This window comes from Phocoena sinus, chromosome 10 (genome assembly GCF_008692025.1).
Source record: "Phocoena sinus isolate mPhoSin1 chromosome 10, mPhoSin1.pri, whole genome shotgun sequence".
Lineage (NCBI taxonomy): Eukaryota > Metazoa > Chordata > Mammalia > Artiodactyla > Phocoenidae > Phocoena > Phocoena sinus.
Genome location: NC_045772.1, coordinates 101,227,887 through 101,238,865, shown reverse-complemented (window position 1 = coordinate 101,238,865; position 10,979 = coordinate 101,227,887). Strand labels below are relative to the sequence as shown.

The 10,979-nt window shown below is 44.4% G+C and overlaps 1 protein-coding gene across 1 annotated transcript; it reads right to left on the bottom strand.

Moving 5' to 3' along the window:
- Positions 1–8,381: 8,381 nt before the first annotated feature.
- Positions 8,382–9,062, bottom strand: LOC116760862 (10 kDa heat shock protein, mitochondrial-like). The gene has a single exon (XM_032646352.1). The coding sequence runs from the start codon at positions 8,741–8,743 to the stop codon at positions 8,435–8,437; it is 309 nt and encodes a 102-aa protein (XP_032502243.1). The 5' UTR covers positions 8,744–9,062; the 3' UTR covers positions 8,382–8,434.
- Between the last annotated feature and the right edge of the window lie 1,917 nt (positions 9,063–10,979).

Sequence of the window (10,979 nt, the reverse complement as noted above, 5' to 3'; positions counted from 1 at the left end):
TTTTAGAAGATCTTGTTGACAACAGAAGCAGACAACAGGAAATCCCCCTGGAACTGTGCTGATGCTAAGGACAGCTCTTTGTACTCTGTAGAGCTCTGGATCTCTCTGTTATACTCTACTTTCCCTGTTTTAAAAACCATTCTCCAAACCATGCGGACACGTGCTTTTCAAGCCTGGGTGTAATCACAGGAGAACTCTGAAATATACAATTTAAAAATATACAGTGAAAAATATTTATATAGTGAATGCATAAATCTAGATACGCATTCACTGTATACTGTATATTATATTGACGATGGCTATATATAAAAAAGTGCAACTAAAGTACCTCACAAACTAGCATGCAAGATAGGGTGGTGTGTACAGACTTAAAGGATGCTAAGGTGCTTGTAATTTTCAGGAGGAGGGGAGGGTTCCTGAGTGACAGGCTGATGAGCAGACAGTCCATAAACAGCACACCTAAGAGTTCATAATGCCACTCCATTGGGAAGCAACTTAGCTCTAGAGAATGCTGTCATATGCCTACATGGGCATCTTCTCTTGGCCTCAATTTGGTTAATAACTACAACTATGCTTTGGTCATTTCAGCAGCTCTGAGCCTTTATCAGACCTCACCCCTATTAAGGGGCACCTTCTTCTTGGGCTCCTGCAATAAGTTGCTAATTGGTCTCCCCGCCACCAATCTCACCACAATCCAAACCATTGCATAAACTGCCGCCCAAATTACCTTCCAAACGAATTAAAAAGAACTTAAGTGCTAATAAACGCTACAGCGTGGATGCACCTTGAAAACATCACACTAGGTGAGAGAAGTCGGTCATAACAGGCCGCATACGCTGTAATTCCATTTATATGAAAGGTCCAGAACAGGTGAGTCCATAGAGACAGAAAGTATTAGAGATTAGTGGATGCCAGGGTGTGGGGTAAGAGAACAGAAGGTGACTGCCAGCCGGTATCAGGTTCCTTTTTGGGGTGATGGACACGTTCTATAATTAGCTGGTGAAGATGGTTGCACAACCTTGTACACCTTAAAATGGCGCACGATGTGGCGTGCGCATCATATCTCCATGAAAAGCAGAAACAGCGACAACAGAGAAGCCCTGTGCTATCTCTTACCGCGTCAAAGCAGGAAGGGGTCTTAAATAGCATATGAGCCAACTTGATCGTTTTAAAGAGAAGGAAACTGAGGCCCAGAGGAGGGAAGTGACTTGCAAAAAGTGACAGAGCTAAACCACTGCTGGGCGAGCTTGGGGAGGGGGGAAAGGACCTCTGCTGCCAGTATGGTGCCTTTTCTTTTTTTCTCAATTCTTTAACATACATGAAAATTTTTAATCGTGTACAAAAATAGAGCAAATGGTATAAGCTCCCTGCATCCATACCCAGCTTTAATAATTACCAGTATACAACCAACTTTATTTCATCTATGCCCTCACCCACTTCCTCCCCTCCCAGACTATCTTGAAGTGTATCTCAGACGTCATATTATTTATACATAAATACTGTAGTATGTGCATGTTTTTATGTATTTTACCTATACGATCTATTTCTCACACACATATGTGTGAATATACACAAAAATAAAAAATAAATGACCCCTCCAAAAAAAAAAAAATAGAAAGATAGAAAGAATCGTAACCAAAGAAACAGGTAAAACTTTATTTGATTTTTTTTGCTTGGTTGTTTGTTCTTTTGGCTATGTGGCAGCTTGTGGGATCTTAGTTCCCCAAACAGGGATTGAACCCGGGCCCTTGGCAGTGAGAGTGTGAAGCCCTAAGCACTAGACCATCAGGGAATTCCCAGAAATAGGTAAAACTTTAAATAAATCTAAATATGCATTCACTGTATAACTGTATATTATATTGATGATGAATATATATTAAAAAGTGGAACTAAAGTACCTCACAAAGCAGCATGTAAGAGAGGGTGGTGTGTATAGACTTAAAGGATGCTAAGGTGCTTGTATTTTTCAGGAGGAGGGGAGGGATGCTGAGTAACAAGATACTGCGTGGTGCACTGGAAAACTTGTACAGCAATGTTCACGGACCAGCCTTTGTATCGGCAAGAGGACTGGAAACAACCAAACAATGCATCAGTAGAGGAATGGATATATAAATATGATATGTGCATCAAAGATGACATAAACAGGGCTTCCCTGGTGGCGCAGTGGTTGAGAGTCCGCCTGCCGATGCAGGGGACACGGGTTCGTGCCCCGGTCTGGGAGGATCCCACATGCCGCAGAGCGGCTGGGCCCGTGAGCCATGGCCGCTGAGCCTGCGCGTCCGGAGCCTGTCCTCCGCAACGGGAGAGGCCACAACAGTGAGAGGCCCGCGTAACGCATTAAAAAAAAAAAAAAAAAAAAAAAAGATGACATAAACAGATGGAGAAATATACCATGTTCTTGGATTGGAAAATTCAATACTGTGAAAATGACTATACTACACAAAGCAATCTACAGATTCAATGCAATCCCTATCAAACTACCAATGGCAGTCTTCACAGAATTAGAACAAAAAAATTTTACAATTTGTATGGAAACACAAAAGACACCAGATAGCCAAAGCAATCTTGAGAAAGAAAAACGGAGCTGGAGGAATCAGGCTCCCCGACTTCAAACTGTACTACAAAGTTACAGTAATCAAGACAATATGGTACTGACACAAAAACAGAAATATAGATCAATGGAACGGGATAGAAAGCCCAGAGATAAACCCACGCACATGGTCACCTAATTTATGACAAAGGAGGCAAGAACATACAATGGAGAAAAGACAGCCTCTTCAATAAGTCGTGCTGGGAAAACTGGACAGCTACACATAAAAGAGTGAAATTAGAGCACTACCTAATACCATACACAAAAATAAACTCCAAATGGATTAAAGACCTAAATGTAGACACTATAAAACTCTTAGAGGAAAACATAGGAAAAACACTCTTTGACGTAAACCACAGCAAGATCTTTTTTGACTCACCTCCTAGAGTAATGGAAATAGAAACAAAAATAAACAAATGGGACCTAATTAAACTTAAAATCTTTTGCACAGCGAAGGAAACCATAAACAAGACGAAAAGACAACCTTCACAATGGGAGAAAATATTTGCAAATGAAGCAATGGACAAAGGATTAATCTCCAAACTATACAAGCAGCTCATGGAGCTCAATATCAAAAAAACAAAAAACCCAATTAAAAAATGGACGGAAAACCTAAATAGACATTTCACCAAAGAAGACATACAGATGGCCAAGAGGCACATGAAAAGATGCTCAACATCACTAATTATCAGAGAAATGCAAATCCAAACTACAATGAGGGACTTCCCTGGTGGCACAGTGGTTAAGAATCCGCCTGCCAATGCAGAGCACACGGGTTCGAGCCCTGGTCTGGGAAGATCCCACATGCCGCGGAGCAACTAAGCCCTTGCGCCACAACTATTGAGCCTGCTCTCTAAAGCCCGTGCTCCACAGCAAAAGCCACTGCAATGAGTAGCCCACGCACTGCAACGAAGAGTAGTCCCCACCCTCCGCAGCTAGAGAAAGCCCACACACAGCAATAAAGACCCAACACAGCCAAAAAATAAATAAAAATAAAATAAATTTAAAAACAAACAGACAAAACTACAATGAGGTATCACCTCACACCGGTCAGAATGGCCATGATCAAAAAATCTACAAACAGTAAATGCTGGAGAGGGTGTGGAGAAAAGGGAACCCTCTTGCGCTGTTGGTGGGAATGTAAATTGATACAGCCACTATGGAGAACAGTATGGAGGTTCCTTAAAAAACTACAAATAGAACTACCATATGACCCAGCAATCCCACTATTGGGATTATACCCTGAGAAAACCATAATGTAAAAGGATACATGTACTACAATGTTCACTGCAGCACTATTTACAATAGCCAGGACATAGAAACAACATAAATGTCCAACGATAGATCAATGGATAAAGAAGAGGTGGTACATGTATACAATGGAATATTACTCAGCCATAAAAAGGAACAAAATTGGGTCATTTGTAGAGATGTGGATGGACCTAGAGTCTGTCGTACAGGGTGAAGTTAGCCAGAAAGAGAAAAAGAAATATTGTACATTAATGCATATATGTGGAATCTAGAAAAATGGTACAGGTGAACCTATTTGTAGGGCAGGAATAGAGATATAGACGTAGAAAACAGACATGTGGACACAGGGCGGGGGGAAAGGGAGGGTGGGATGAAGTGGGAGATTGGGATTGACATAAATACACTACCATGTGTAAAATAGATAGCTAATGGGAACCTGCTGTATGGCACAGGGAGCTCAGCTCAGCGCTCTGTGGTGACCTAGATGGATGGGATGGGGGAGGAGGGAGGGAGGTCCAAGAGGGAGGGGATATATGTATACATATAGCTGATTCACTTCATTGTACAGCAGAAACTAACACAACATTGCAAAGCAATTATACGCCAATAAAAACTTAAAAAAAAAAAAAAAAAAAAAGGACTGGAAACGACCAAACAATGCACCAGTGGAGGAGTGGCTATATAAATGTGTGTGTGCGTACGTGGCAATACTACGTATCATTAAAAAGGATAAGCTGCATCCATGCAGAACAGTGTGTACAGATCTCAGAAACACAGGAACCAACGCCGAGCTGCAAAACAACATGAAGTGCAAAATGGCATTGACTGGAATTCAAAAGAAAAACGTACCAGCTTGCAGAATGGAGAGAGGAAGGGCATAGGACTGAGAGCCCTTGTTAAAGGGATTTTTAGCGACATTCACAGCGTTTTATTTCCTTGGAGGAAAAACAGATGGTGCGCATGTAGCAAGAGTACAACCGTTATAAATCTAGGGTGTGAGACCAGCGGTGGTGGTTATGCTGTTTGTGTTTTATATGTTATTATCTGTGCTTAAATTATGAAAATATCATAAATTTCTGAAGATTTTACACCTATATATATTTTAAGAAGAATTATGGAGTCTGCAGAGCAATCTAAAAGTTTGGCCCGATATCATCTGTATTGTGTAAACAATCCCGCTAAGACGTGGGTTTTATCGGGGCTGCACACAAGCGCCACGGAAGGAGACCCACCACGTTTGCTCTGCATTCTCCCATCTCTAGATTCTGACAAATTGATGCGCGTATTCAGCTTTTCTGTCCTCATGAATTTAACGCCAGCATGGAATTCAGGGTAAGTTAGAAAGGAGCATTCTGTTTGAAGTAACGTCAAAGCTACTGTCATGAATTAAGGAGAAATGTTTCTCTTGCGTGCATTTTTTATATTTACGATATTAACAGTGTCATAGTAGGAGTGGCTTCTGTCTGAGAGATACAGCTTTGTGGGTGAGGGCACAGCCAGATACCAAGTGGACTTTTCACCAGGCACCACGTGTAGTGGCCATCAGGGACTCATGACTCAGAACACTACCCCAGTGGAGTACATCAGGTAACACGCCAGCTTCATATGGAAAGAAAAAAATACAACACCGTCAAAGTGAGAAAACTAAATGAGTAGTCTTTTCAAGTGAGATGTAAATTTTGTCATCTCTTCAGGGAAATGTGGCAGGGGAGGGATAAATTAGGAGTTTGGGATTTACATACACACACTACTATATATAAAATAGATAAACAGCAACTGTATAGCACAGGGAACTCTACTCAGTATTCGGTAATAACCTATATGGAAAAGGAATCTGAAAAAGAACGGATATGTGTATATGTATAACTGCATCACTTTGCTGTACACCTGAAACGAACACAACATTGTAAATCAACTCTAATATAAAATAAATTTAACAAATAAAAAATAAATTACGTCATCTCTTCAATTAATGGAAGTCCAAACCTTTAGTGATTTTTAAATTTTATGCTCAGAATATATATGGTGAATCAACGAATAAATCCTTGGGATTTCCTCCACTGACTAATTTTTTGTTTTGTTTTGTTTTCTTTTGGCCACACTTGCAGGATCTTCGTTCCCCGACCAAGGATTGAACCCGTGCCCCCTGCAATGGAAGCACAGAGTCTGAACACTGGACGGCCAGGGAATTTCCTCCATTGACTAGTTTTGTAAGACGTGTACTGCTGATGTGAGGAGGGAGGGTGAAAACAGGAGAGTGAATGGGGGAGAGGGTGCCAGCCTGAGGGGCCGTGCAGACAGCTGCCCGCAGTGACACGAGGGCAGACACTCAGAGCCAAAAGCCAGTGAAGAGAAGGTGATGACACGGCACCTCCAAGGTGAAGACCCTCTGCCTCCAAGCAAGGTCCCGTCAAGGGGCCGGCACCCCTTCTGTCTTGTTTAACTCTCGCTCCCGGGAGCTGGTTCTCCTCTGCCCTCAGATTCTCCGCCCTCAGAAAGGGATGTGATGTTAGCACCTGCTTGTCCATGTTCTTCCAGAAAGAGGGTCAGATTGGAGTGTGGGAGATGTGGAAGAGGCCAAATGTCCCTTCCAGCCTGAGTTTTGGAGATAATGTGAGACTGTAGAATGAGCCCTGCTTTTCCTGACACAGAAAAAACAAGCTGTGTCGAGGGGTTCTTTGGTCTGGGCAAGGGCAGTATCCCAACCAAAGCTTGGGATGTTTCTGACAAATTATTAGAGATCATTCGATACAAAAAACAAAAACTAAAACAAAAACATGTCGAGGGCTTCCCTGGTGGCACAGTGGTTGAGAGTCCGCCTGCCGATGCAGGGGACACGGGTTCGTGCTCCGGTCCGGGAAGATCCCACGTGCCGCGGAGCGGCTGGGCCCGTGAGCCATGGCCGCTGAGCCTGCGCGTCCGGAGCCTGTGCTCCGCAACGGGAGAGGCCACAACAGTGAGAGGCCCGCGTACCGCAAAAAAAAAAAGTGTTGAGGATTGAACTTGGTAGTATTGTCTATTTTCCCCAGCTTCTATGTGGTAGCCAAATAAACTGCAACTGAAGGAAAAGGTCCCTGAGGACGAGGGTCAGCCAGATTAGAACGAGTTTAACTGTTTCCCAAGCAGTATCAGGTGTTTCCATTTCTCCCTGCTCTGAGTCTGATGGCAGTGACGTTTCCACATCATCAGGCCCGTGCTGACCCCATGGCACCAAGTGGGAGGCTCCGGGTCCAGAGGGCAGGCCTCAGCCGGCACCCCCAGGGGCCCTCTCATTGGTGGAGGCAGTGTGGGGTGACAAGCCACAGCCACCTGGGCTCCCACTCAGACGGTTATTTCAAAAGCGAAAACAGAGCAAAATGTTCTGATGAACACTGAGGCCATCAGGGTTGGGCCATCGCTGCAGAAAGTTACAAAACCAGGGTAGGGCTGGCGTCAGGCGACCGACCGCGGTATCTCTTCCAGACACCAGACTCCCTCTGCCCCAGTTCTGCTCCACATCCAAAGATCAGGACTCGCCCTAAAGCCCGAAGCTGCCGATAGGCTTGTGCACATAGACTATGACACCGTCCTTGGAAAGAAAGCCAGCTGGGCACTGGTGGAAAGGCCACAGAGCAGTGGGACACCAGCCACCTGCCCCGGAGCAAGGGCAGCTTGTGGGGACGCACGTGGGGGGAAGGGCTTTCAGCTGCAGCTCTGCTCTCTGGGCCCAGAAAACAGGTGGGCTGTTGGGATGTTTCCACCCCGTGGGGGGGAGTCTGATGAAGACTCACTGCCTTTGTCACTTGAGTGTTGCTTGCTGTTTTTAGTTTGGTTTTGTTGTTTTGTTTATTTTACATGTATATGTTAGGTTACTTATGTGTCATAGTAACATACATTTGTGTGTGTGTGTGTGTATATATATATATTTGTATATGAATGTCAAAGTTGTATTTCACACTCTTGTCAGGAAATTTGTAGGAAAAAAATATAAGCTGGTTTGGTTAAAGATTGTGAGGCAGTACAAGACTGGTTACACGCTGCACCTTTGAAAGTCCATCAGCTGGATGGGCAACTTTTTAAAAAATTGTGCTCAAGTAAGATAACATTTACCATTTTAACCATTTTTTAAGTGCAACCGTCACCACCATCCACCTCCAGAACTCTTTCATCTTCTCCAACTGAAACTCTGTCCGCATTAAACACCAGCTTCCCCTCCCCCTCCCCCAGCCCCGAGCACCCACCACCCTACTTCCTGTCTCTGTAGCTCTCTTTTGGGGGCCTTGTAGAAGTGGAATCACACAGCATCTGTCCTGCTGTGACGGACTTCTTTCCCCCCTCAGCACAATAGCTTCAAGGTTCCTCCATGTTTGTTGTTAGATTTTACAGCTTGTTTTCCATGGATTGGAAGGTTTATTTTTGTTTTCTTTGCATTTATACACCTTTATTTGGGAATGTTTAAATGGATACAGAGAAACGAAATTTCAGAGACACTGAATATCATTAGTTGGGACATCATGACTTTATTGTAAAAGAAACACGGAAATTATTTAACGACGAAAGATTTCAGAACTTCAGTGGCAGCTTCACGTGATGCCATTTCAATAGTGACTTATTTTAGTCGACGTATTTTCCAAGAATGTCACCATCTCTAAATAAGAAAGAATCCTTGTCATCTAGAACTACTTTGGTGCCTCCATATTCTGGGAGAAGAACTTTATCTCCAACTTGCTCACTAACTGGTTGAACCTCTCCACCCTTTCCTTTAGAGCCGGATCCAACAGCTACTACCGTTGCTTGCAATACTTTTCCTTGTGATTTTTCTGGAAGCATAATGCCTCCTTTGGTTACAATTTCGGCTGCACTTCTTTCAACTGAAACTCGGTCAAAGAGGGGAAGAAACTTTCTAAATGCCTGTCCTGCCATGACTCGGGTTGCAACACTTCGTACTCTCGCTCTCTGGCCGCCGCCACCACCACAAAGGAGAGATCCGCAGTCCGACCCCCCTGCCACGTGAACTCTGGTTTTGTTTTCTTGCTGAGGACTCTGATGTTGAGAACAGGACAACCATCTGAATGTTTGCCTGGCCAAGGGGCTTCTCTCTCACCACCCTAAAATATACTTACCTTTGCCATAGTGGACACTTTTCAGTGTTTTTTCCTGCCCGTCCACTACATAACTGGCATGTTAATAGCTGCTCACGGGAATTCCCTGGCGGTCCAGTGGTTAGGACACTGCGCTTCCACTGAAGGGGTCATGGGTTTGATCCCTGGTCAGGGAACTAAGATCCCACATGCCACACGGTGCGGCCAAAATAAAAAAGAAAAAAAATTTTTTTAATTAAAAAAACCAAAAAACCCAGCTGCTCACCACTCTCAGTATGGCCCGCACTGCAAGGGTGAGGTTGGAGGGCGTGCAACCCCTGCCTGCTTGGGCAAGGTCTCCAAGAACCCACAGAAGTCCTTTCTTTCTCCAGGAACATGAGGCCTCTTGATCTAGAGGGCAGGCCTGTGCTCACCTTCCTCTCCAAGTAAAGCAGGCTCTTAAAACATGCTTTTTGTTTGCTTGTTCTTTTTTTTTTTAATTATTATTTTTAAAATAAATTTATTTATTTATTTTTGGCTGCATTGGGTCTTCATCGCTGCGCGCAGGCTTTCTCCAGTTGTGGCGAACGGGGGCTACTCTTCGTTGTGGTGCGCAGGCTTCTTGTTGCAATGGCTTCTCTTGTTGCAGAGCAGGGGCTCTAGGAGCGCGGGCTCAGTAGCTGTGGCACGCGGGCTCAGTAGTTGTGGCTCACAGGCTCTAGGTGCGTGGGCTTCAGTAGTTGTGGCACATGGGCTCAGTAGTCGTAGCTTGCAGGCTCTAGAGCACAAGCTCAGTAGTTGCGGCACGCGGGCTTAGTAGTTATGGCACGCGGGTTCAGTAGTTGTGGCTTGCGGGCTCTAGAGTGCAGGCTCAGTAGTTGTGGCGCACGGGCTTAGTTGCTCCGCAGTATGTGGGATCTTCCCGGCCCAGAGCTTGAACCTGTGTCCCCTGAATTGGCAGGTGGATTCTTAACCACTATGCCACCAGGGAAGCCCTGCTTGCTCTTTATAATTATTATTTTTAAGCAGTATGTTCAAATAGTTAAATGTATACACAGTAAGAACGTGCAGTGAAAGTTCATGTCCCACACTGACCCTACTTCCTGGTCCCCTCCCCAGCTGCCCAGAGACGGTTCACGGGGAGCAAGCACATGGGTGCTTTTTCACACAAAAGATTTCATCTCGTGCTCGCTGATCTGTATGGTGGTTTTTGAAAAAATACAGAGAAGTCAGAGTGTAATATGAAAAGTTCCCACCACCCAGAGCTGATAAAAACTAATCTTTGCTGTTTCTTTTTTTCCCCTTATATAAAAGAAGTAAAATGTTACAGATAAAGTTGAAACATTCTGTGACGTTCACAGACAATCCTATTCCCTTCCTTCTCTCCCCAGAGCTGAGCACTGCCACTAATTTGTTATTCCTTTCAGTAATTTTGTATATTTTCACAGGCATACATATATACGTCTGTGAACAACACATAGTATTGAAAGGGAGCAGGACCCTGTGGTCCTTGTCCCCCATGGCCTGAGCCTGCCTTCTGTCTGTGGAGAAACTTTAGCCAAAGAATAAGTTCAACTGGAGACGTAAGAAAATGCAGAAACAAAGGAAAACAGTCAAAGGAGACCAAATAATAAATGTTTAGTCAGCAAGCATAGTCAAGGACCTTTAGCTCCTCCCCAAGGGCTATATAGATCATAATGTGAGCCATATCCTGTGAGCTGTCTTGTAGATACTGATACCCTCGCCAGGTGGAAGAAGTGAACTACATGATGACTAGACTGTAGCCATGACATAAGCTGCCACAATTCCAAGAACTGGCCTCAAAGAAATGGAAACAAACCGACCCTGGAACTGAAGATTAATTGTACCTAAAACAATCAAGATGACGCTGGTCAGACCACCAATGACCAACTTCAAGATGACCGTCAGAGGACTTCCCTGGTGGCGCATTGGTTAAGAATCCACCAGCCAATGCGGGGGACACGGGTTCGAGCCTTGGTCTGGGAAGATCCCACATGCTGTGAAGCAACTAAGCCTGTGTGCCACAACTACTGAGCCTGCGCTCTAGAGCCCACGAG

Coding starts and splice junctions, on each gene's coding strand:
- LOC116760862 (XM_032646352.1), bottom strand. CDS start 8,743: ATGGCAGGACAGGCATTTAGAAAGTTTCTTCCCCTCTTTGACCGAGTT.